Source organism: Gymnodraco acuticeps, unplaced genomic scaffold (assembly GCF_902827175.1).
Source record: "Gymnodraco acuticeps unplaced genomic scaffold, fGymAcu1.1, whole genome shotgun sequence".
NCBI classification, from domain to species: Eukaryota; Metazoa; Chordata; class Actinopteri; order Perciformes; family Bathydraconidae; genus Gymnodraco; species Gymnodraco acuticeps.
The window spans coordinates 522,978-549,450 of record NW_022990125.1 but is presented as its reverse complement, the minus strand read 5'-3'; the positions used below and the strand labels follow the sequence as shown (position 1 = coordinate 549,450).

General features: G+C 41.4%; 1 protein-coding gene across 2 annotated transcripts in view; it reads right to left on the bottom strand.

Moving 5' to 3' along the window:
- The window catches only part of kank1a (KN motif and ankyrin repeat domains 1a), a 74,832-nt gene that overhangs the window by 8,636 nt on the left and 39,723 nt on the right, over positions 1-26,473 (bottom strand). The window contains exons 2-6 of one of the 2 annotated variants that reach the window (XM_034216695.1): positions 17,741-17,868; positions 4,701-7,340; positions 2,682-2,819; positions 848-956; positions 348-584 (exon numbers count right to left, since the gene is read on the bottom strand). In XM_034216695.1, coding sequence (XP_034072586.1) covers positions 348-584; positions 848-956; positions 2,682-2,819; positions 4,701-7,340; positions 17,741-17,777 — 3,161 coding nt within the window. In that variant the 5' untranslated portion in view covers positions 17,778-17,868. Of the gene's footprint in view, positions 1-347; positions 585-847; positions 957-2,681; positions 2,820-4,700; positions 7,341-8,282; positions 8,516-17,740; positions 17,869-26,473 lie in introns of those variants that run through there. The other variant, XM_034216696.1, reaches the window with a different exon arrangement.

Genomic DNA, 26,473 nt, shown 5'->3' with positions numbered 1-26,473 from the left:
GATCATTAATGATCTTTATCTACTGTGTGTGAGCTGACACATGTTCAACAGTTTAGTTTTTATTCTGTTTCAATTATGTAGTAATCAGAAGTTTACTTCCTAGCTTCAGTAAACTCCTATATTATAAATACAGAAATATTCTTCTTATTTAGGATCTCTTTTTTTAAATCATCGTCTGATATAATAACCAAAATAATGAACACAGTTTTATGATAAAAAACACACTTAAACGCTCAGTTAGTATCCAGCAGTTGTGAGAATATATTCCTTCAACTCTTGAAAATCAAAGCTTTAACATTGAAACAATCAAAAACTGTTCATTTTAGAGGAATTGTTCATCAACCCACCTCTCTCTCAACTCCTGCTTCTCTGAACTTTCCTCTTCCTCCTTTTGCTTCTTCACGTCCTCTGCTCCCTCAGGCTGAAACTCCTCCCTAGTGCTCTTTCCCTCCACGTTCTGAAATCCCTCCGGCTTTTCTCCAAACTCTTTCTCCTCATCTTCTTCCTCTTCCTCATCCTCTTCATCCGAACCTGAGGAGCTGCTGTCCTCTGAGCTGGAGTCGTCACTTGATGTAGTCTCATACCTGCATCGCCACAAGGGGGCGACCAAAGAGCAGACATTTATAGACTGCACTTTGATTTCATGATGTTTGGACCTCCGCTTGTATATTAACAAGCTCAGGTTTAAAGGGAAAGAACATAAACACAACAGCCTCATAAACATTTATAACAAAACCACTTTTAGCCTCAGTTAAATACTTGAAAACACTACCAAATAACCATGTTAAAAACAGGCCCCCAAAATGTGAAAGATAATGTACGTAAGAGAGAGTATATTATGACTCACCCTCCGTTCACGCCGACAAACTGCAGGTTCTTCTTGGTGCCGTTGGAGTCGGGTCGGCCATCTTTCTTCTTCATGATGGATTTCAGGGTGTTTTGGCTGCATGGCTGCCCTGAAGACGAGAGAAAAACAAGATTACATTAGAAGTGATCACAAAATGCCCAATAAATATAATATCTGGACTTTATGGATGGAGTCTGTCTTAGTTTTAGAGTCAGCTGATTCTAATATGAGGACAGCTGTTCATTTAGCCAGGTGTTACATGTTAACTGCTTCTAAAAGAAGAAGTGAAGGTGTTCATGTCTATGGCAGATAGATGGACAGAAACTTTATTTTTCCCTGTAAGGAACATTTTCATGTCCCAGCAGCAGTACACAAACGCAGACTGAGCTAAGAATAGAGCAAATAAATATCACACCATAGAAAGAAAATGAAAGCATGCATAGAGTTTAAAATAGATGTAATGCTAAGTTATAAGTCTGAACTTTTGTTTCTTTTCCCTGCATTTTCTCTTCTTGTTTTATTGCATGTTGGACATGATAATCCTCCTTATAAAATCTCCTTCAACATGATGTGTCTCCTGCAGTTAAGAGAAGCACAAAGTAACTAACAAGCCTGCTCAGTTCATGTACAAATGGCCTGATAACGCCTGAATGATCTACTAAAGATTCTCTGACATGATCAAGAGCTTTGGCAGAGAGGGAAGTAGCAATTAAGTGTCCGTCTCACGCTTTTTCCAAAGCACTCTGTCAGCGAGGAGCTGGAAGTTGCCCCAAACCCTGAAAGTATCTCAGTCGTTGTAAACACAGGCCTAAAAAAAAAAAAAAAAATACCAGCCGAGAGCCAGGAACTCTCAGCACATCTGCCAAGACTTGCCCCTGATGAAGGGGCCTCTTTTACTGCTCCAGGGGACATATGAGTGTGTGTGTGTGTGTGTGTGTGTGTGTGTGTGTGTGTGTGTGTGTGTGTGTGTGTGTGTGTGTATGTGTGTGTGTGTGTGTGTCTTAAAGTATCAACATGCATGCAGTGCTTGAAAACACTACGCAGTGGCGTATGTCTACAGTGGCATGTGCACTCAGTCAGTAGCAACATTCGGCACGTTTCCCGTGTGTTGACAGGTGGAAGCTCGTGATGTGTTGCCTGGTGTATAATGCCGAACTATCACATTTTCTCAAGTACTGTACTTTTTTGCAGTACTTACGTAATTCTATTTCATGCTTATTAAAATTATACTCTACTACATTTCAGAGTCAAATACTATACTCCTTACTCAAATACTTTTGTTTGATAACTTTGGTTACTTTGCATCTTCAGAATATCATTATAAATTAAATAATACGTTGGAATGTCATGAGTTAATCTACACACCAGCATAGAAAGTAAAGAAGACCATTTAAGTGATGTAATTCATAATTATGAAGTCACTTTTTTATAATCCAGAAATGTAAAATATATGATACTAAATGAAAATAGGCTCAAAAATATATAATATAAATTAAGCATGTTTCAAAGGACAATCAGGTTAATCATTAAGCCATCTAGTTTAGTCATGTTCCTCTTCTGGATAGAAGTTACCGGAAAAAAAACCCATCTCAATCAAATGTGATATTTTCACTTCCCCAAAGAAGAAATGCTTTTTAAGCAAGCTAACCACAGCTTTACAAATGGCCCTAACCCTAACCCATTTAAGAAACAGCCTTTGTGCATGAACATCCGATTTACAAACCATATTAAAAGCCTTCATCCCTACATTTGTTGGCTCAGCACAGCAGCACACTGGCAGCAAACATTAAACAATGAGCAGTTTGATCACAAAAATGCGTCCAAACAAGCGTACCATTTAGCGCTGTAGACATCTGGAGGTCCATACGGCTCTTCTGCTCCGCTGCACTGATCTGCTGCTGTGCAGGTGTGTCTGCAGGAGTCAGGTCCGATGGAGTCTTCTCCATGTGTGACTGGAGCTGCTGACTGCTCTCTGAAAAAGGAGGAGCGGTAGACCAGTCAGTTTCCAAATGCAAAGGACAGCACAGAAAATGTAAGGTGATAAAAAAAAAGTTTCTTAACACTGCAACAGTTTTTCCTGAAATATGGACATGTTGTATTGGCAAAAAAGTAAGTAAAAAGTATAACTTGTTTTACTTTACAAAAATAATCCATACTTCAGAGAATGAATCTGTTTATCGCACCTTACTGCTATGTTTTTAGCTATGAGCTAACTCCTTCATAATTTGTTAAGTAGATCCTTTACTACATGCATCACATTACTTCCGATCATTTTATATCTGTAGCTTTGTCGCGGTCCTGTGGGAGCTCTGTCTTCTGATTTGTAGTTGTGTATTTTCCTGCTTTTAAATAGTTAATTATGCCTAACAAGTTGGAGAGTTTAACACTTTGTCTTTTAGCTTATCACAAACATTCAACAACAACAAATGTGAAGTTACAAGGTTTATTCTCTGAACAGGAACGGTATAACATTTTTTTTATTAGAAAACTACCTAAAGCTTTCAGACATAGAGGAATAACTTGTTTCTGAAGTCTAGTAGAGTATAATATTTAGGTTGAAATATAGAAATACATATCTGAAGTACCTCAAATATGAACTACATTACTTGAAAAGATGTCCTTACATTCCATTTTTTAAAATGGTTTCCATTTAGTTTAAGTGCAGCACTGAACACAATTAACCAAAAATAATTTACGTGACCAGAAACCATGTCTGTTTAGTCCTCCTACATTCCAAAACAGCCCTCATACAACACAAGACAATCACCTCGCGTTCCTGTGCCCGCCAGCATGAATGCATGTTATGTAACTCAGAAGGAGCCATGAATCAGCAACAACAGTGAGGTGTTAGTGAGGGCGGAGCGGCCTGCAAAAACAACAAGAGAACGATTGGAGGCGCGTTGACTGGTTCCCAAAAAGAAATGAGCTCATTGTTGGGTCACGTCCAAATCCCCCGCCGCATATTTCAGGGTCAGAGATAACTTAGCCTGTCCAATCCAATCAGGGTTCTCTGTAGACGGTGTGTGAACGCTCCACAAAGCTCTTCTACTTCAGACTAGAGCCTCGACAGCGGAGACTGTGCTGAACTACATCCTAATTTGTCAGTACATTATCTAGACTTATGCTTATTTTCCTACGACAGCCTTGCAATACATGCATTTATTTCATACATGAAATTAGAGCAAAACGTTTTAAGGCAAATTGGAAATTGTATTTTTATATTATTGGAAGTATTTTATTCCATTTTAGTTTTCTATTCATTCCGATTTTATTTGCTTTATTAAAGACCACAAAACATTTCATTATTTGACTGCCATATATATATATATTTCTAATGGCGCTAGATTCAGCCACGTTTTGGATTTCTGTTAAAAAAGGCTCCCTTTTTAATAAGGGCGTCATTAGCCAAGAAATGCAACAATAAATGGAGAAGAAGAACACTGTGGGCTAGTTTAATGTAAACAAAAGTGTATATAAATGATTAAAACCGTTGTAACTTTAGTTTCTTTACAAGAAAACTCCACAGGCAACTTTAAGTGCTTCTATATTTAAAAACACTTAAGAGGTACTTAAGTGTAATAGAGATGTTTTACTCAGGAGTAATCGCTCTTTCCCGAAAACACAGTGCACACCACAGAATGCTACTAAACAACGTTTAGTTTCTAAGCTTACTATACATGTATAACCTAAACATGTTTAATTGTAATCAAAGAGACAAAACTATGTAACTAGTTTGATCTAGTATCCTTCTGGATTCCACCCAATTATCACAATAACTATTTATATTTATGCAAAATATTTGAGTATTTGGAGCCATTAGCATCCTCTGAGCCCAATGCAGTTAACCACTCACCTTCATTCGAGTTCACAGAGTCCGACTGCTGCTTGAGGATGTCCTCTGCGCTTCCATGCTTCATCACCACGTTGATGGACGAGAGCGTGCTGACCAGCTGACTGTTGATGGATCCAAACTGGGATTGGGGCTGACCAAAAGCGTCAGCAAGCTCGCTGTAGTTCTCCGCCAGCAGCATCTGTTGCTCCTGTAACAGATGCTGAACCCTCTCGATGTAATGGTCCAGTCCGGCGCCCCCCTGGGCCTGAGCTTGCGGTGGTGCAGCCTCAGTCTCCACCTCTGCAGTCTCTTTGCTGCTGCTCGTGACACATTCAGGTCCCTGGGATGGGCCGCATGCAATGTTCCTCGTTTTTAATCCAACCAAGAAGTTTTCATGGATGCTAACTGGTCCAACCCCAAATTCTTTGGTTTTAGTAGAGCTCGATCGGCCAACAAATGACTCCTCGTCCGTGGTGGTTCCAACAGCAACTGAGCGCATCTTTACCGTTGAGTGAACATCTTTGATTAGACCCTCCCCGGCAGCAACTGTCCTCGTCTCATACACAGTCGTGTTGGTGTTTTTGTCACATGTGATCAACCCCATATCAGTGAAAGAGTCGGTCAGGACAGCTGTCTTTGTATTGGTGGATTTGCTCACTACTTCCGTCTCAGTATTGGTCTGCTGAGTTGCTGACTCAGGAGCGGCCATGACACCAGAGTCCACTTTGAGCAAGTAATCTGGGTCTGTTCCTTGCGACACCAGCGTCTTAATGGGACTAACGATCACATCTACTGAACAATCCCCACAGCCGACGGACCTCGACTCTTTGCTCAACTCCGTCATGGGTTTACAGAGAGCCAAGCTATCTACTGATTCCTCCGTGTTAACACCCACCTCGCAAACATTCATCTCCACGCCAACTAGCTGGTGGCAGGTCTCCACCCATCTCCCGACACATTTGTCTTTTACCTCCACACTCTCACGCACCACCCACCGGTCCATGGGGATCTCTGGGCCTGTGGCAACACTCTGCACACTGAGTTGACAGGACACTCCTATAGTGTGGGTTTGTAGAGTTCTAGCTGTGTTTGCATTACTGAGCTCCAGATGGTCACCCACTCCCTGGCTGCGCATCTGGACTTTGGCCTCCACACACGCGTTGTACATCTCTGGCCTGGCCATCGAACCTTTGTCCGCTTTCTTCTTGTTGGACCCACCGGCCGCTTGGAGCTCCAGTTTAAGCTTCCCCATTTCTATTTGGTGAGTACTTTCTTTCAGCTGCACCTCCAGGCGGTAGATCTTCTCCTTCAGTGATTCGATGGTCTGCTGCTGGAGCTCGATCTCCCTTTCAGCTTCACTGGTCATGCCCAGCATGGCCTCGGTCACGCCAACAGCAGCACTGCGCATTTCCTGCGGCTCCGTTGATACTCCGACATCCTGGAAACAATGTGCATTTGTCCTCCGACTGAGAGGAAGGTTGTTCATATTTTCATCAGTAACTATGCCAATGGACTTGCTTTGCTTGAGCTTATGAGGCTGAATTTCAGTTATATTATTATCCAGGGTTGTCTTCTCCAGAGCTTGGACCTCAGAAGCCAGACGTCTGAACTCCTCCAGCCGCTGAGCGCTTTGTTCCTGGGCTTCAGGCTCCATGATGTGCAACTCCGTTTCCTTTTGGATGAGTCCCGGGTTCTCCATTTGGTCAGCGCTGCCTACACTGTAGGAGCGCTTGCGAAAGCCACCAGGACCTGGATTTTTGGACTGAGCAGCCAATTGTCTTTTCTCTTCCTGAAGAACAGCAATCTTAACCTGTAAGATAGGAATGGTTTTAACCTGCTCCTCTAGCTCCTTTAGCTTCTTTAAGGCCACAACCATCTGCTCCCGGATTTGTTGTAGGTGTAATGGGCTGACGTTTGTCACAGGCGTGGCCATGCCGGAGCTCATGGGGCTGTGGCGAATGGAGCTGCCCATGGATTGCGTGTAGTAGTTATTATAATCTCCATTGGGGAAGTTTCCGTTGATGGGGAGAGGATGATGGGTGCTGGGAGAGATTTGGCTTGTGGCAATGGAGCCTGAGTAAGAGGAAAGCGAGCTGTTGGATCCCATGCCACCGAAGCTGGCGAGACGGCGGCGCGGCATCGGAGGATCGCTGTGCGGCTGCATGAGCAGACGCTCCTGCTCAAGACGAAATCGCGTCTCCATGAGGGTTTTTTCCACCTGGGGGTTGTGACGAGGGGCAAACCTTGGCGAAGGAGGTGGCAGTAACAGCTTCTGATCTGTGATGCCCAAATAAGATTGCTGCAGGGGGACTTCACAAGTTGCTCTGGAGAAGGTTGGGGTGAGCGGTGCAGTGACCTGGGGCCTGGAGTTGAAGAAGACTGGGGACTGCTTGCCGTCGCTGTTGGACGAGGAAAGGGAGTCCGTGGAGGTCCATTCAGCCTGGGTGCTGCCCCCACCAGTGCTGCCCCGAGGCACCGCCAAGGGTTTGGCCACTTTCGGCTTCCTCTGGATACTCAGCTTCCTAATGGTGTTGCCCCTCTCAATGTCATCGACATATTTGAGGAAGTCAAGGTCTAGCTGATAACCATAGGGAGTTTCAACATAGTAGGGGGCCACAGAGTCCTTCTCGGTCTCTGTGCTTGGGCATCTTTGTCCTCTTTCTGAAACGGAGAGCAAAAGGCCAACAAATTAGTAGATTGTTCAGATTTTTGGAAAACAAAACATCTCTATCTATAAAAAAAGAAACCATCACAAGAATTTCCAAAGGATGCAGTGTTTGCACTGAAACAACTCGTGTGTCAGGCAAAGCGTTTCCTCGGCCACTAACAATTGCCATAATTTCACAGTGCAAGCACAAACACGTCTGAAGTTATTCACATCCCTGCTTTAAAAGCATGAGTGATAATCATTTTGGCAAGGGGGTGCTTTAAGTCAGCCCAAAACTATGAGATGCAACTATGTGAAGCAAACACCAAACAGCAAGTAGAGTAGTAAACTTCAAAAAAACTAAAACAAATGTTGGTTTTCCTTTTTTTAATTTAGTCTGATGAGGTTTGTAGAAAGCTTACGACATTTTGAGTGTCGTTTACAAAGCTTATATAAGAGAAGAGCCTAAGGGGTCAGCTGAACAGACAATGTCAATACTTTGGGGTCCAAAATCCAACGGTGTCAACATTAGAGCTTTTCCAGACACATAAACTATATCACTTTCAAATGTTTAGCACAGTTTCAAGACAGAAGTAAAAATAAATTACAATTGATTTCTTTAGTTCATACACTTTGTACAGATCTGACAAAGCAACTTAAAGTCCAAACTCCACCGTCAGATAAAGTCTAAAGTGCCAGTCAGCTTTCCAGGCCATTAACAGACTCCACTACATTCACACTGGACTGGCTAAATGCAGCGTCTTGTTCTTGGTATGCCTGGAACTCTCACTGACTAAAGCAAACACAGGCTGGAAATAAACAGCCCGGCTCTTTCTCTCCAGTAGGCTACTTCTTGTCCTTGTCAATCCGTTCCATTCAACTAAAAGAGATAGTGAATTACAAGCCTTAAGCCTACTGCTAAAACCCCAATGCCTTGTTGTTCAAACTGCACTCACCTCAGACAAGCAGAACTCTCTCCATTTTTTTTACTTTTCCTTCTTCTTCACTTCTCCTCTCTGGACAAGATTTAACAGAACTGCTGTTTCTTCTCACTCTGTGCACTCTCTCAATGCTCTCTCCGTAAAGGGGGCGAGAAATGTTCCACTATTGGTGTAAACTAAGGCACAGCTCTGCTCTGCCGCACTATTGGACAGCTGCCTCCTCCAATCCTGTGAAGCTCCGAGCCCAGCACTTCCCTATCCAAGTAAGAGTGCTGTTATTCAGTTGGAGGGGAGGTGAACTCATGACAATAACAGCCTGTTGTAAAGACAAATAGCTCAGCTACATGTCAAACTTATATACTCTGGTTTATAACCTGCAGAACACATCCTCACTGGATTGTTACTTTCTCTTATTTGCAAGTTTGGTACTTACTAACAAGCAATGTATCACATTGGATTGTAGAAGATAAAGGTTGTTTATTAATGTATTACATTCTATAGGAAAACAAATAATAATTAACTAATGGTTCAGTCAAAAATAAAAAATATGTAATCTTAAAAGTAATTTAATCTAAAGTAATCTCAATTTGTATGACTATTAATGCCAGCTTGTGTGAAAACAAGGTTTGTCTTTATTTTTATAAACATTGAGGAAGCTTAAGTGTACTCCTTGGGGCAAAGCGCCAGGATTGTTTACTTCTAGACGGATGTGAAATACACTTCCTGCTTTTTTGTCAGGTATAAATACTATGTGAGGCAGCACAGTCACAGGCTTGTGCTGTCTGGTGGTCCCTCAACCCTCCCGGCACGAGTTGCTGAGCGCCCACGTCACAGGAGTGACAGGCGGTCCTCTGGTACCAACAAGACCCCGAACAGCTGAGCGATGACTTCATCAACACGGGACAACTGAAAGGGTCAGCTTTAGTGAGGGGATGAGAGCCCTGGAGTCTGCTCCTGGTATCAGCAGCTGTTACATTGTCCATTTCCCAGGGATTACACAGCAGTAAGACAGGCAGCAGTGCCAAGTGGCACACTTGACTTTCCTCCATTCAAAAACGGTTACTATTTTTGTGAGAAATAAAATGTGATATCTTTAAATCATTTCCCAAGGTTCATCAGCAAATGTTTCCACAGTAATTCAATATATATGATTCTGAAACAGCCTTTCTACATAATTAGTGTGTTTTGTGTACTTAAAGTGTGTTTTGATCCCAATAGTATATATTTACTGAGTAAAGACTTTGAATGCAAGACATTGCGTATTTTTTACTACATAAAAGATCTGATTACATTTTTAACCACATTCTTTTTTGCCACACCTAGGAAGCTATTTTGCCCATGGATAATCGATGTATTGACAGACTGATCAATAAAGAGTAAGTTGCTAACCTGGTTAGTTGCTTTTTATACCGGTTTTGTTAACAAACAAGCTGGGGAAAATACCGAACAGAGACTTTTTAAATGAGTGAACTAAATATTATACAAGTCAACAACTTCATACACAGCTTACCAACACTGCTCTACTTATCTCAGATGGGATATTAAAGTATTTCAGCCTCATTATTTAACGTTAGCGGTACATTTATTCCTCAAAGCTCTCAGGTGATCGTCAAAGAAAATGTGGCTGTTAAAGTTCACACGCATGTTTTCAGCAGCTACTTCTTGCATGTCTTCCACAGAGTATTTCTACTAAAAAGTCATTTAAAATGTGATATCCGAAACAAAGCACGGTCTATTATTCACACTACATTTTGATCTACATTCACCAGATAAGTGATCGTAAATTCCCTTCAAGCATTTGTTGCTTCTCATGAAATGCTGTACGGTACATGAAAATACTCTCAAACTCTCTTTTCAATACATTTAAGAGCATGAACTCTCCCTGTGTTTGCTCTCAAACACTGCAATGAAAGCCAACTTTCTTTGGGCATTGTTGTTCAAATATGTGAGGAAAAATATAAAACCAGGGCTTGGGCTTATTTTGCACTTGTAAAAAGCTACATTTAGATCTACCGAAAGCCTTTTAACATCGGCAGTGTGCCCAGAGACAGCGCAATTGAAAATACTGTTCTAAATGTGTCTGCAAGTTCTTGTTACCAAACCGGTGCATAGAAATCTGTATCTTTCTTTTGGTTTAGATACTACAAACTAGGGCTGTGCGATTATGGCAAAAATCATAATCACGATTATTTGGTCAATAATTGATATCACGATTATTTTGACGATTATTCATTGACCATTTATTGAACTTTAAAACAAATAATATTTTACCAATAAACAAGATCAATAAATGTGTTGGAGCGCACTTCCAAAACCATACTAAACATATATTATTAATATGATAAATAAAAATAAATTAGACCAAAATAAATGAAATCAAATATGTTGCAGTGCACTGTCACAACCTACTGAAAACTCCTTAACATATAGCCAACATTTTGGTAAAACATATTCAACATATTCCACTCAGTTAAACGTTGAAGGCTGGCCAACCGTCATGGTCCAGAAGTAACAGGAAATAAATGTTGAACTACAATTTAAGACCAAATAAAAATGTTTAGGCCACCATGGCAAATGCTGGTAGGGCTGCTCATGTCATCTCTTAAAGATTTTTTGCAAGAAATACCAGCCTGTTTACATGGTCTGGTTTCAGAGATGAGCGCAGGCAGGTGACAATATTGCCACCTGTACTGAAGACCCTCTCTGAAGAGGAACTTGTGGCAGTGCTGCCACATATGACACAGGAAAAAAAGAAAAGACTCTGAAGAACCCTTTCTTTGCCATTATATAAAAATAGTGTTGCTACAAAAGTATAAATTAGGCTTACTAATAAGACAACTCAGATCTGAAGCTACACAGTAATCTGCTGCAGCAACAGTGCAATAAAAAAGACAACATTAATAGAATCAAACCCATTTTTTGTTGCATTTTATTAGAGTATACAAATAAATGCCTTTAAAATAGGATGCAAGCAACACTAGTTTCTGAACTGATAGACTATAATCAATTTAAACAGAACAGATCTTAATGTTTGCATTCTTATACCATTTTGTACAATAATTATCATGAATAAATTCAAACAAACTAAAACTTACAGCAGATTAATAACGGTATCTAAATTGAGTTTTTATTATATCAAAAACCTGTTGAAATGCTACTGTCCCACAAAAGCGCGTCGCAGCCTCCAGGAAAGCTTCTTTCATAACTTCGCCGTCTTCGAAAGACTTCATGTGTTTCGCAAGAACGTGACTGACACGATAAGATGCTCTGGGAGCAGCCTTGCTCTTGTTGTTGGGCCTGGTGAAAATGGACTGCTGTGCATTTAGCTGTCCTTTCAGGCCCCTCCCCTTTTGGAGCGTAGGGCAGAATTAGGAGGGAATTCCGTCTCGTAGCGTTTGTGCACTGTTTTGAAATGCCGCTCCTAAATTACCCTTCTTCGATAAAGCCACGCTCGCATTGCAGATGAGACAGATGGACTTTGAATTGGAATAGATACAAAAATAATGATCCTCCCACTTGGAGTGAAAATTATATATTTTGGGCTTTTTTGCTTCTGCCATAATTGCGGTCTTGTGTGTGTGCGGAATGTCACTCCTGTTGACCATCCATGCTGTTGACACGGACAACGTCAGCGAACTAGTGCACTGCTCACCAGCCACGCCCGGACATATGGGGTGAGGCCGGCCAATCACAAAGCTTTGATGCGTTCAAGTGCATTATTCTGGCACGGGAACATTATGTTACAGGACATTAACGATAAAACAGAATATTGTTGTTCTATTTTTAGACACATCTCGCGATCGACTGGGAATCTCCCCGCGACCCTTCTTTTTAACTAGTTGCTGCTCTTGTTCTGACATCTTCGCTTGCGCTGAACACTCACAACACATGTCACTCCCACGTGGCCGAGTGGGCTTTTAGGGAGGGGCGAAAGCGCACCCAGCAAAATAATCGTATTTTGTCAATTATGCTGTTTTCCTAATCGTCGCAAGCCATAATCGTAATCGCGATTAAAATACGATTAATTGCACAGCCCTACTAAAAACCATGCTGCATCTTCGGACTTTACATCCTCCTAAAATACAAAACATGCTTATTATACAGGCAAAACTGTGCCATTATATACACATTTAACTGCTTGTTACCTTCTCTAGTTATTCTACTTGTCTGCATGATAAGAGTTTTTGGAGAGTCCAATACAAGCATCCATGCGGGTTACTGAATAGAGTACACAAATCATGACTTAAGGGAGACAGACTAGAATCAAAACACCAAATGAGGACATATCTGTTGGAAGAACAATGGTGGAGTTGATGCTTCAATATTTAGCCGATTTATCGGTCGATTTTGTTCTTCCTTTTGGCACAAAACTTATTGTGACAACAGTAAACTGCCCTTAAGAACAGATTTCATCAAGATATGGCCTCAAATGGCAAAAACTCATCAGATGGAGACTAAAGTTAAACTGAGTGGCGCTCATACACACAGCTGCAGAGTGGAATAATGAATACAGTGTGGTACTCACACACCCACTGCAATAAAGTGAGTGAGAGCAAAGCATTATGCAATGCCTGGGGAGGGGACTCTGGTGGCTGCACACACACACACTTTTTCTCATACAACCAGCCTGGTATTTCCTGGCTCTGCCTGCGAGCTCTATACGCCTAATTACTCAAGAAAAAGTAGAGCCAACGTTTCATCAACGCCTCATAGTGCAGCAGGAACAGCGAGATACATTGGCTATATAAAAAACAGGAAACAAGTCAAAAAGGACGATACGTGCGTTAAAGCTGCACATTCCTGCCCTTTCCAAACGGAGCAGAGCAGAGGCGCTGGCTGTGATATATTACTTCTTCTAGAAAGTCACAGGGCCGTGCAAGACTCTGCTGCCAAATTCAACAACTTAACTCCGTACATGATGATGCAGCAGGAAGGAAATGTTTGGCCCTCCTCTGCAAACATCGAGGCAGTTTGGAAAACTTTGCCCAATTCTTCCCTCATAGATGGTCAAGCAAAACAATCAAGAGACTGGGTTAGCAGACTGGGTTCTTTCAAGTCAACGGATCTGAAATAATATAAAGCAATGAAAACCTGAGAATATGACCGTCTAGAAGTTCCATATTATATATTTTACATCAAACCAGTTAATGTTATCACCGCCATAACTTCCATAAATGCTTCTGCATAAATAGTGGAACACTCTTCCCATCTACAAAACACATTGCATTCAAACAACCCCTAAAAACAGACTGGAGGTGCAAAATAAATCATGTTTTACCACATTTTCATTTTTCAATGCATCAAAACGGGCATTTGTTTTTTGCTAAACATTATTTTTACAGGACTAAAAGTCAACAAGTTGGAGCATTCGAGGCAAAATGCTGACATCATGTTAAAGCTATTACAATGGCAATGCTAAACATCTGCAGGTTGTAGCAGGTATACTGAAAGTGTGTTAGCATGCCAACATAAGCCCTTGCTGAAGTCATTAGTTCTGAAGGTGTTTGGTCATAAACCAGAGTGTTGGACTGACCAGCTAAAAATGGCTGTTGTAGCAAATTGCCCAACAATTAAATGTTTTACTTACTCTAATCGACCATTTTATTGAACAAAAAGACAGAACAACAACATCTGGCACACAAAACTACAACATGTTAAATGTACACTTAGTTTTGGGGTAATTACTGAGCTTTAGAGAGACTTGTAGGAGGATTCATTCAGTTTATATAAAATATGCTAATTGGAAGTTTCATGCAATATATGTATATAAATAAGGCTATCCCATGTTGTTCTTCAGACTAAACTAGATGATTTGTGAAGTGCACTATTGTAATTAGTGCACACTAAGTTACAGTCACATGTAAACAAATCAGTTAAACATGTATTCAGCAAAACTGCTGTGTCTAGTGAATAAAACAAACCATTATTCGGTTTAGTTTACAAAGACAGTGCTGTGCCCCTTTGGCACTACTGTAATTATAAGCAAGCAGCACTTATACAAACACATAATAGGAAAGTGACTGATGGGCCACAGCAAGAAAACAGTACCATGGGGGTTTCAAGTAGCAGCTGGGTAACTGTCCCCTCTGAGGAAACAAAACCACTTCAGTGGGTTTGAATAAGCAGTCGGGGGTCGACCCGTCAGAAAAATTCAGACCGCTGCGCTCTGTCCTCAGCAGACTGCTTGCATTCCTTTCAGGCCTAGGCTGTAATCTCTGCTCTGAGCAACGACTACCCTGCATGAGGGAAGATGTTTGTTTTTTTTTGGCAGTGGACAAAAATATAACTTCAGTTCATCATCATTCTGTAATTGTCTTAAAAATGGTCAGTATGAGGGATATTTGTCTAATGATCACTAATGTTTTATACCGATTACCAGCTAAATAGTTCTGAGGACAGCATCCAGTCATCTGAGAGAGCCTAAATGCAAAGCAAACTGGCTTAAAACTAAAGGCTATTGTATTGTGTGTTGGGCACTTCTTCACAGTTAGAAGCAGATAAGACTCCCCACTAAAGTCTGTAGCTCAAGCTGATAGAACAGCTTCCTAAAGCTCCCCCAGAGGAACAGAAGACAATATATACATGTTTTACATGCCGAGTAGAATAAAGGCTAAACTGCATGTGTTTAATCAGTGATTTAACAAGTGTCCCTTAAAGAGAGTTAATAAAGTCATATTCTGGCTGCAGAGAAAACAATGTCAGTTTTCTCAAGATATCACGGCGAATACAAGATCCCCTAATCCGCTACAGCAGGAGCATCTCTACAACAACAGGTTGAGTTTCACCGTTTTCTTCAAATTCTTTCTGGGCAGCAGGCGACCACGTTGGCATGTTAACAGCCAACACTACAGAGAAGATATTTTTACTTTTTCAGCGGGGGGTGGGGGGCTATCAGTGGTAGTGTAGCATTCCTCAGCCTTTTTAACATACTTAAAGTTACAATTGATCAATAAAAAGGTAGATGGTGGTAACCTAGCCTTTGAAGTCAATTTAACATCTTTCTTGAATATTCTGCATGGTAAAAAAAGAGGATCATATCTCAAAGTCATGTTTACGTGGAGGTGGCAGATTGTCCTGAAAGCATCTGTCCTGCATGCTGAGCATTCCTGAAGGGATTTGGGAAATAAGAAGCTTCACTCTCTCCTGTTAGTCCCGACAGGAATGTGAGTCGTCTACAGGTGTGTGTGTGTGTGTGTGTGTGTGTGTGTGTGTGTGTGTGTGTGTGTGTGTGTGTGTGTGTGTGTGTGTGTGTTCGGAACTGACAGCTTCACACTGAAGTGTGGAAATCCTCATGAACACCTCGGTGTGTTACAGAAACATGAAGGGATGAGAAAATAACTTCCAGAGGAGCAAATAAATGTGTCCACTGTCAGATAGCAGAGTATATGCAGGAATCCTGAAGTCAAATGTAAGACCTTTTTTAAGACCCTTTCCATACATTTTAAGACCTCATCGCCACTTTGAGTTTTAACCGGTTACATTGGCGACACACTTTACCTCACATTGACTATATACAGCAGGGGTGCCCAACCAGTCGATCGCGATCGACCGGTCGATCGCGGGGAGATTCCCAGTCGATCGCGAGATGTCTCTAAAAATAGAACAACAACATTCTGTTTTATCGTTAATGTCCTGTAACATAATCTTCCTGTGCCAGAATAATGCACTTGAACGCATCAAAGCTTTGTGATTGGCCGGCGTGACCCCATGTGTCGGGGCGTGGCTGGTGGGCAGTTGGCACTATTTCGCTGACGTTGTCCGTGTCAACAGGAGTGACAGTCCGCACACACACAAGACCGCAATTACGGCAGAAGCAAAAAAGCCCAAAATATATAATTTTCACTCCGAGTGGGAGGATGATTATTTTTGTATCTATTCCAATTCAAAGTCCATCTGTCTCATCTCATCATTTCTTTTTATAATCTACTAAAATGCAACAAAAAAGGGTTTGATTCTATTAATTTTGTCTTTTTTATTGCACTTTGGCAGCAGATTCCTGTGTAGCTTCAGATCTGAGTTGTCTTATTAGTAAGCCTAATTTATACTTTTGTAGCAACACTATTTTTATATAATGGCAAAGAAAGAGTTCAGAGTCTTTTCTTTTTTCCTGTGTCATATGTGGCAGCACTGTTCAATGTTTCTTGAAAACATTACCCACTGTAGTGACGTGTGAATAAACTCCAACTCTGTATCAACAACACTGTTGTGTAACTTCAGTTAAATACTTGTATGTGTGTAGATTAGAAAGAGGTAAGATAAAGGATCTGCAGTATTTTATGAAGTATTCATCGTACAAAGGTCAGTTTTATACAGGTAGAAGTGTGTATTTACCTGGCAGTAGGCTGTCAGTAATGGCTACGCCTCTCTATTTGGACTGGTAGATCTCGGCAGACTGGCAACTTTAAAAGTAGCTCTCGGTTCAAAAAAGGTTGGGCACCCCTGATCTACAGTATTGATTGTCCTTCCTCCTTATCTTCCAACCATTTGGACGCAGACTTGCATTTCCCCATAACGATGTTGTTTAACAACCAGCTCAAACGGATCAAGCAGATCCGATTGAGCGTGCGATGTCCTGTTCAGATGACGTCAAACCAAACGGGATGCCATAAATAAACTACACAGAATCACACTACACACCTATGCAATGATTACATTCAGGCACACTGTAGAATACAACCTCTTTGGACAATTCATATACTTATTGAAAACAAGCTACAAAATGTAATGCCTTGGAAAATGCCGTTTAATACTTTTTAATAGCCTAAATTTTCGCTAAATTGATTTATCAACTTTTAAATACTTTTTAAGACCCCGCGGACCCCCTGATTAGGATTAACAGTATGTCCAAGGCCCATAAAAATGTTATGTCCACAAATACACACAGCACAAATTAAAATGTGCTGTTGCTAGAGTAATACAAATGTGTGTAAATATCAGAAGAATATGACTAAGTGTTCAACTTTTTATGTAATGTGATGGCAAGATGCTAAAAACTTAAACATTTCATAAAATATGTGTACCACTTTAATGACATGATAATAATGATAAGAACTCATTAACTTTAGGTAAAAATAAAGTATTTTTCTACGTTGCAAGGATGGAAAGCCTACCCTCTGTGTAACGTAAGACAGAGGCAGATGTGATGCAGGAGCTCAGCAGTTAAATATACATGTCTGACACAAGCCTGAAACTGAACGCCTATATCTACATTTAGCCCCATTGTATCCTCATACGGCCATCTTTATTTTAGTAGGGATGAGCACATGTTGAGCATGAGGCAGCAGAGAATCCTTCTACAAAACAACAGCAACTAGTCAGTCTGATAAACAACACGCATGTGCAAAAAACAAAAAGTAGATATAAAACACAAAGAAAAACAAATGGACATCCAACATCTTCAATACATGCACAATTAAAATCCAAAGAAAGTGGAAGCTCAAATGGTAAAATATTGTATCAAAAGGGATGTTTACCTGAGCCATTGCCATTCACGTGCATGGTTTGTGCCATGGCTGCAGCTGTGTGCTTAGTCCCGCAACAAGACCTACTGCGGTCATGCAACTGCCATGCATCAAATCCAGATTACCATGCAACCTGCAGACTGGGACAAAACACAGAGGGACACATTTTAATCACATTGTTGTCGTTGTTGTTGTTGGTAAAAGAGTCCCATGCATGTTAGCAGCAGTTAGAGAGCACTTTAGATCAAAGAGCTCTGCAGATATCTGTATCATATGAAATGAAATCACTATAACCAACACAGAAAATGACAAGACAATTATACAACATGACAAGAGGCGTGTCAAGCAAAGTGAGGAGTCAGGCATTTTATTTTCAGTGCTTTCAAAACTAAAATGTGTTCTAAAAGGTGAGATGGCAACGTTAAAGTAACCGACTTGTTGGAAGAACAGCTTCAAAATGTAAGACAAAAGACAACAAAGCAGTTTCAAAGTTTGACCAGTGGTGGAAGAAGTACTCACACCTGCAATCTAATTAAAAGTAGGGGTGCACCGAATGGGAAATTCTTGGCCGAAACCGATTCCGAAAATAGGAAACAGTTGGCCGAAAACCGAATGCCGAAAGGCCGAAAATGATTAATAGAAATATATATATATAATGTATACATTTTTTACCAATGTTGTTCAGCTACCTGATTATGGAAATAGACATGATTATGGCAAAACTTAACTTAAATAATAATCACTATTATGGGTCCATAAAACATTTATTCAGCACTTTTGAATGCATACAGTACATTTATATATGTCATGTATTATTGCTAAAAAAACATTATATCGCAGTCTTAGTGTCGCCAACTCGTTTCTAATATGCAAAGACAACAAATGCGTCTATGATGTATTTTCGATCAGACGAGATCTCTCTCCCGTCTGTGTGCGAGGGGGCGGGGCAGTTTACACACACGCAGCTGCTACATGCAGAGCACACTGCGGAGATGGCGGAGAGAACGCGCTCCGAGGTGTGGTTAAACTTTACCCGTCTCGATGTGGAGAATACTTGTTACCATAAGTGCAATAAGAGTTTAGCATGTAAGCACGAGCAATTTGTCTAAACATTTAGCAAAAGTGCACCGCATGCAGACGGAGGAATGTACCGGGTTCGACCGTCTTTCTAGCAGCTCTGTAGCACCATCCACGAGTAACGTTTCCACGTCAGGTGTTATGTATGCTAGCAGCAACACACGGAGTTAACTACATGATACAAACATGGGCTAATGATTAGAGGTAACTGAGTTATTTAGTTTGTTAAAATTTCAGCTATTCTGTTTACAGTCTGTCATCAGATTATTTAATACGATTTGTTAAAGGCTCAGGGCAATCTCGATGACAAAGGTCAATGTTCCCCCCCCTGTGAGCCAGCCGCGAGCATGGTCGCCGCGTCTTTATTACGTCATCACAACAACACGTTAGATTACCAACGCAAGCCTGTTCTGACATTCGGTGATATTTTTTCGGTGCTAAAACCCTTTCGGCCGAAAGCCGAAAGGGCCTTTTTAACCATTTTCGGCCGATAATTTTCGGTGGCCGAATATTCGGTGCATCCCTAATTAAAAGTACCAATACAAACATGTTTAGAAGAAACACATTGCTGCTGTAGCTTTTTGCTGTTTTAAGGATCTAGTTTTAAGTCTATTGGACATCTCTTAGCTGTTCACCAATCACAACAGAACCAGCCAGCTAACCAATCAGAGCAGAATGGGCTCTGGTTTCAGACAGAGGGTGCTACAGCAGAGGGAGCGTGAGGAAAATAAAGAGCTTTCTGAAAATGATCCAAATAGGGCCCCTTAAATATATCTGAGAAATATTTGATAGTTTATTTGGGTAACAACCGTCTCATTCTTTAACAATCTATGTTGTATTAAAGCTTTTAAATGTCATTTTATTTTCTTTGAAAGGTGATTATTAAGTAAAGTATAAAGGAGAATAAAAATGGAAATACTCAAGTACAGATTTCAGGTACTTGTACTTTCCAGAAGTGCAAAGCTTAAGTCAATGTGATTAGTTACTCTACATTCCAACACTGCAGACGTTCAAATATTTAATGTTTCGTTACACAAGAACCTTTTCTTTGAGAAAGTTGTAGCCCACTTAGGGGATTGACGGCGCTGACCTCTGCTTATTCACAGGTGTGTCTGTATCTGACATTTATGAACATAGAGGTCCTGTGTGAACCAGCCCCGCTCGTCATCAATGGATACATTATGAGCAGGAACAAAAGAGCTATTCTCTTATAAATAAAATAAAAGAACCAACAGTCGACTTCATGGGTCTGGTTTGTCAAATGAGCATCTGGAGGAGTAAATATGCAGACAAAGTCGTCTCAGATAGAGCCAGGCTCCCTTTTTATACTCTCTCTGACCTCAGACTATAATTACCATCTCGGCCCAGTTTATCACTGGCTCTCAAATGGCGCATTTCCATTGCAGGGCCTCGCTCGGCTTAGTACGGTATAGTTAGGCCTTGTTAGGACTGGCTCACTTTATGCTGCGTTTCCATTACAGTTTAGTAGGGGCAGTAACTATAGTAACGCAGTGTAGGCGGAGCCGTGACGTCATCTTCAATGCGAACCACAGAAAACCAACTTCAGCCGTTAGCACTCAAGCTCACAGCTCCTCATATCTGTTCAGAAACTCAGGGTTTCCCACACAGACTATACTTGGGCGGGCCGCCCAGGTATCGTAACGGCCGCCCAAGTATATTTCGCGACCCATTTAGTATTTTTTCTCAATAATCTTTTTGTTTTCGTCCGAGATCACGACGCCATCCGCGATTGATTTACTTGTGGACAATGATCCCTCGCTCTACGCCTCCTGTACCCAGTCCCGGGCTGGCCATCAGGAGGACCGGGGGGTTTCCCGATGGCCAGGCATGTTAAGTGGCCTGCCTCACACAGGGTGACTGGCTGTCTACATGATGTGGCCTGCCGACATGGCTACTGTCATACAGATCATAAATCAAAGCCCTTGATTGGTCTCCGTGTGTCATTCAAGCTTCAAGGGATAACCTCAGCTCAGGTGAGGTAAAGGACTCTCTGAGTGTTTAGATAGTTAACTTATGCGGCTTTCACACCAGCGCTTTTCTCTTTCTAGCTCCGAGCTAGAGCTTTTCTGGTTCAGCTCCGGTTTCCCTTTTCTGCTCCCGCTCTGTCACACCGCCCAGCACCCGACTGGTGCTGCCGCTGCTGCGTCATGACGTCACCGTTTACATCGCTGATTTGCTCCCCAACGGCATTACGGCGCTCACAACAACAACGGGGAACTGCGTCGGGTCGATGATCGTGTTGCTTTTAATCACACGAAGCCAGAATAAATTGAATAACGACTTCTCCAACCTTATGCTTTTCGCCGTGGTTCATTGTTTATTAATGTGTTTCTGCAGCATTTACCGACCGCTGCAGTGTTGGCTGCTCTTCCACGGGAGTTTATTCTCCTCCGTTAGCTCCCGGTTAGCTCACACTGCGCTCTAAAGTATTCACTGTCCGACTCACACAAGCAGCTGATACATATCCCCAGTTCCCCTTAGCCTAAGTGAATGTGTGTCAGTCTGAATTCACGCTGTTTGGTATCACAACGCTGTTATGAACGTTTCTCTGGTATAAAATGGGTGATGTTAGCATAGCAACCGAAGCTAAACTGACTACTTGCTATTGCTATTCTATTGTGGCATAAACCGTTTTCTACAGGCACATTTTACCGGCGTATTTTTATTATGATTCTACTAGTGATAGTCGGACACGACAACCTGTGCAGCCCATGTATTGATTCCATCCGATAGCTGCTATAATACAAAACAAAACGTCTGCCTCTCTCCACAATGATCAATAACAGTGAACGGATGGTCAAAGTAAGGTACAAATAAACAGAATCACACGATACAGATCAAAGCTGAACATTGAGAATGAACTGAGAGGGGCAGTCTCAAAACAACAGCCCCAGTTTGAGAAGAACTGCAAGGGAAAGCAAGCACACACAAGTCATTGATAGGCTATGTGGAATCAAGGGCGCCGGAAGCCAATGGCCCCCCCACTTTACGGCCCTGCCCCACATTTTCGCAGCAGCGGATGCCGTGGAACACTGTACACATCCCGTTTCAATAATTCCCCTCTACTCTAAAGTCGCATCTAAAAAGAAGTTGGAACGCCATCTGATCTAGCTGTGTATATTTTGATTGTTATATTCAATCTCATTAGCTACAGGCATTTTTTAAGCTTGTAAAGGGAAGAACACAGCTCGCCTCTCACTCGCCACTCTGCTCTTCCACAGCGCCGCTTCCCCTCCCTCCGCTGACATTATGAATGTAAGGCATAGGGCCTTTCTCACTTCTCTTATTTTTCATTTCCTCGCTCTCACCGGAAGTTGATTTGTCTGCGCCATCTTGAGTAGCGTCACAATGGCCTTATTTCTGCCAGAGGAGCGAGGAGCGATAATGGTGGAGCTATAATCGAGGAACCACCAGACCATCCATCGATGAAATCCTCAGACACTCGCCCCGCCCCCTTACTCTGTATCGCTCACTGATTGGACGATGCAGCGCATGCGCTGATCTGATGCTTCTTGACATGAGAGCAGTTTCCCAGCGGAGTGAAGAAAACACATGAACCTCACGGGAGTCACTCCTCAGTTTATACTGTGTTTTGTTTCAATTCATGTATCATTTAGTTACAAATATGTGATATATCTGAACAACAAAGTGGTCAAAAATCATTTTATTCATTTATTGGAAATATTTTCATGATCGCTTTTTTCGTTTTACATTTTCATTTATTGTCATTTCCATTCAGTCAGTCATTAAGTGCTATTTAAAATGTTAATTTACTACATATCCAAACAAACAAAGTGTGCAATCTAACTGGGTTTTGATAGATAACATATCTCTTTTTCTTCTCTCAATTATTTTATTTCTATTGTGCACTCTAATCAATATTAATCAAACTATTGTTCGTTTATACATTTTAAGAATGGCGTTTATCTTTTTTGTGAATGAGTTCTTATTTGATTTAATGTATTTGGGTCTACAACAGATGATACAAATGTTTGTGTCAGTAAATGTGTACCAACAGAGGCGGGGGTGTTTGTGAACACAACGGGGACAGAGCTGCTGTGCGGCGTCATCACAAACGGACGTCGCTTCACGTGACGCTCCGGAGGAAAGGACGTCCCATTGCTCTTAAAACTCATTTCCCTGCTTCTCGTGGTGTCCTTGCGTCTCTCCATGCATCCCTGGTGGGAGGGACTAGTCACAGGGAAACGACGCAGGTGAGGGAAGCAAGGAATCCATTTAACCGAAGTGAGAAGGACCCATAGTAATCATAGATAACACCGCAGGGTCCGTTACAGTTCGTTTTCAAATAAACAAAGTCTTGGCTTTCAGAATATTAAACTTGTTTCGGCAAATTCAGATGATAAATACAGCTTTGAAGCTTTTAACGGCATAATTACAAGCGGAGAACGGAGTAATTTGACGTCACAGCAAGCATAACAACAGCCGGTGTTTCTCCTGAGAGTTTCCCCCGGGAAACAAACGCAAAAATACACAAACACACACACGTATATACACACACACACACTCGCGACCAGTAATCCAAACGAAAATATCTTCCCTCCGTACTACTTTGATCATTTGCTCCGCTAATAATCAATCAGATCGATCCAGAGAAGAGGAAACTTTAAGGCCTTTTTCTCAAAATGATGACTCGGTGACAGTCATTATATAATGTGACATATTTTGTTTAATATAGTACAAAAACAATCCTGATATCATTAGAAAGCTAGGAATCTCCTCTTTCCAACAGTGTATACAACTCAAAATGTGTCTTCGGATCAATGCGACTGATTTCGATGGAGCAGGTCACTTTGCATTAGGTAAAATACAGCAGGCAGACATAACAGGAAGAATATGTACATTTTAATCCAATCAAATAGGACATTGTCACACCATTCAAATGATCCATGTACATTACAACCAATAACAAAGCTTATGTGTTTATTTGTTACGTTGTTTACGATGTGTTACGTTGTTCAGTGTGTGTCAGCCGTTAACCTAGATAGATAAACTTGCAAACATGTCAGAAGAACCGGCGCATAAGAAAACAAAATACAGTCAAACTAAGCTGAAATTCAACAACTTGAATGTCACATCCCTGACATCCACACTCCGGAGCCTGGTCCTTCAACCATAGAACCAGCTCCAGAGCCTGGTCCTTCAACCATAGAACCAGCGCAGCCAGATGAACCCCAGCAGCAGCTCTGCGGCCGCAGAGGCTGTCAAAACCGCCGCCGCCGGCATCGTTGAACCGAAACAGGCTGGTTCCGACTGCATGGAGGTTTGTTGTCGGGACATTGAGACGGGCCAATAAAAGCTTATTTGGGCAAAGAGAAGGTACTTCAATGCAGAATGGTACAAAAACAGAGAGTGGTTAATTATTTGCAAAACCACTAAACGAGCCTTCTGTGAAATATGCAGATGTGCTGCTGTCAAACGGCTTGTAACTTTCTCCAAATGTGGAGATGACAGCTTTGTAAATACCGAGTTAATAACTGGAACTTTTCACAGAGCTTACTTCAGTCAAACACCAGTCAACATTCAGCTTGTCAAACAAGAGCGTAGCAGGAAAAAAGAAGAGATGGAATGAGCAACTGCGCTGTCACATGTGTGGGCTGGTCTGTATAGTTTAATGTACAGGAAAGGAGTGAGCAGAGGGTTGAGTTGTCCATTCTTGTTCTGTTTTCTCTGACTATCTTCCTCCTGAAGACCCTCTCAGACTTTCATTTGCTCGCTCTACTAAAGAGACACGTTACCATGGGAACCAAACAATGGTGTAGCTGTATTGAAGTCCGAGTGGAAACAGTAACATTTGGTGCGTTACGTTAGAATGAAACAAATCAGATTTAGTCAGAAATCGGGAGAAATGCGGGATAAATATGACCCCGGGAGGAAAACGGGAGTCTCCCGCGAAAATCGTGAGGGTTGGCAAGTCGACTACGTCACATACACACGCACTTTTTGCCCCCCCCACTTCTGAAATGAATCCGGCGCCGCTGTGTGGAATAGGAATGGTAAAGTGATGTGATCGTTTGCAACCTGCAGTAGAAATAGTAGTTAATTAATTAATATATTTTCCTTAAAGAAATTTGAATTTAAAAAAATCTACTACTCAGGGAAGAAGGCCAATCAGTTTTAATTAGGCCAAATTAATTCACAGTATCTATTACAAGCACTTTTGTTCATGTGTAATCCATAATAAAATATAAAATGATAGTTGGATCTTTGTATCTTATTATTATTAGCAGAGAAAATGTAATGTTTTTACAACAATATACAATTATTCCTACCAATATAGATGGGAACCGGGTTGGGGGGTCCCGAAAATATTTCCAATACCCAAGGGGGTCCCGACTGAAAAAGTTTGGGAACCACTGCCCTAGAGGATTTGAGGGCACCCCCACTTCAAATCACATGGATAGGTTCCTAAATACATTTACCAATTTTTTATTTATTTTTTTTTAAATAGTAACCAATGTCCATATGTTTATTTTTGGGTAGTAGATTTAAAACTATAGGGCTATCACGATGGACCCTGCCTGTACCTGTTCGCTCTGCCATCGCGTGAAGGGTCTGCTAACAAGCGACCAACAGAAAGGTTAATGTTGTTGCACTTGCATTTCCAAGTTACATTGTACACCTTCAACCATTAAAATATTCTTTAAATAAAATCCTCAACCAGGTTGACATGTGAATGCAGTCCAATAAAACTGTCTTGCAAAAATAAAATACAACATTCATGACAAACTCCTGATATCTCCATCAGTAAAGGTCATACTGTATACTCAGGGTTTCCCACACAGACTATACTTGGGCGGGCCTGCCCAGTTATGTTAAGTGTCTGCCTCACACAGGGTGACTGGCTGTCCACATGATGTGGCCTGCCGACATGGCCACTGTCATACAGATCATACATCAAAGCCCTTGATTGGTCTCTGTGTGTCATTCAAGCTCGGGATAACCTCAGCTCAGGTGAGGTAAAGGACTCTCTGAGTGTTTAGATAGTTAACTTAGTCTAAGTTCTCAGTGGGTCTCAAACGGTGTGGTCACCATTTATGTAAACACATATTTCCATTTGAGAGGGTAGTGATTGGTCTAATGGATAGTGAGGTGGGCTGAAGATCGGAAGGCTGTGAGTTCAAATCCCGACAGGAACACCACCACTAGTGTACCCTTGAGTAAGGCACTTAGCCCTTAGTTACTCCAGGGAGAATGTCCCTGTAATCGGTCATTATAAGTCGCTTTGGATAAAAGCGTCAGCTAAATGAAATGTAATGTGATTAGTAAAATATGCATGAATAAATAAATAAAAAGTTAACTAGGTGAAAAAAGGTAAGATACACTTTTAAAACTTGTTGAGAGAAAACTAGTCTTTGCTGCTGCCTCAAAGAGGAGCAGGGGGAGAGGAGGGAGACAGGAGAGGCTGATTCAGGAGCACAGACACACTCACAACTATAAATGAACCAAAACTAAATTAATAAACAAGTTTCAGTGTTTTTTTCATATTAGAATTTGTATGTTATTGGTTAAGGCCATGATTTTATGATTATTGAAATGTATACAGTTCTGTTTAATATAGGTGTTTCCATAGATCTAGTCTCTTTGTTTCCCCCTCAAAATGCACCAGATTGATGCATTTAACTCCAA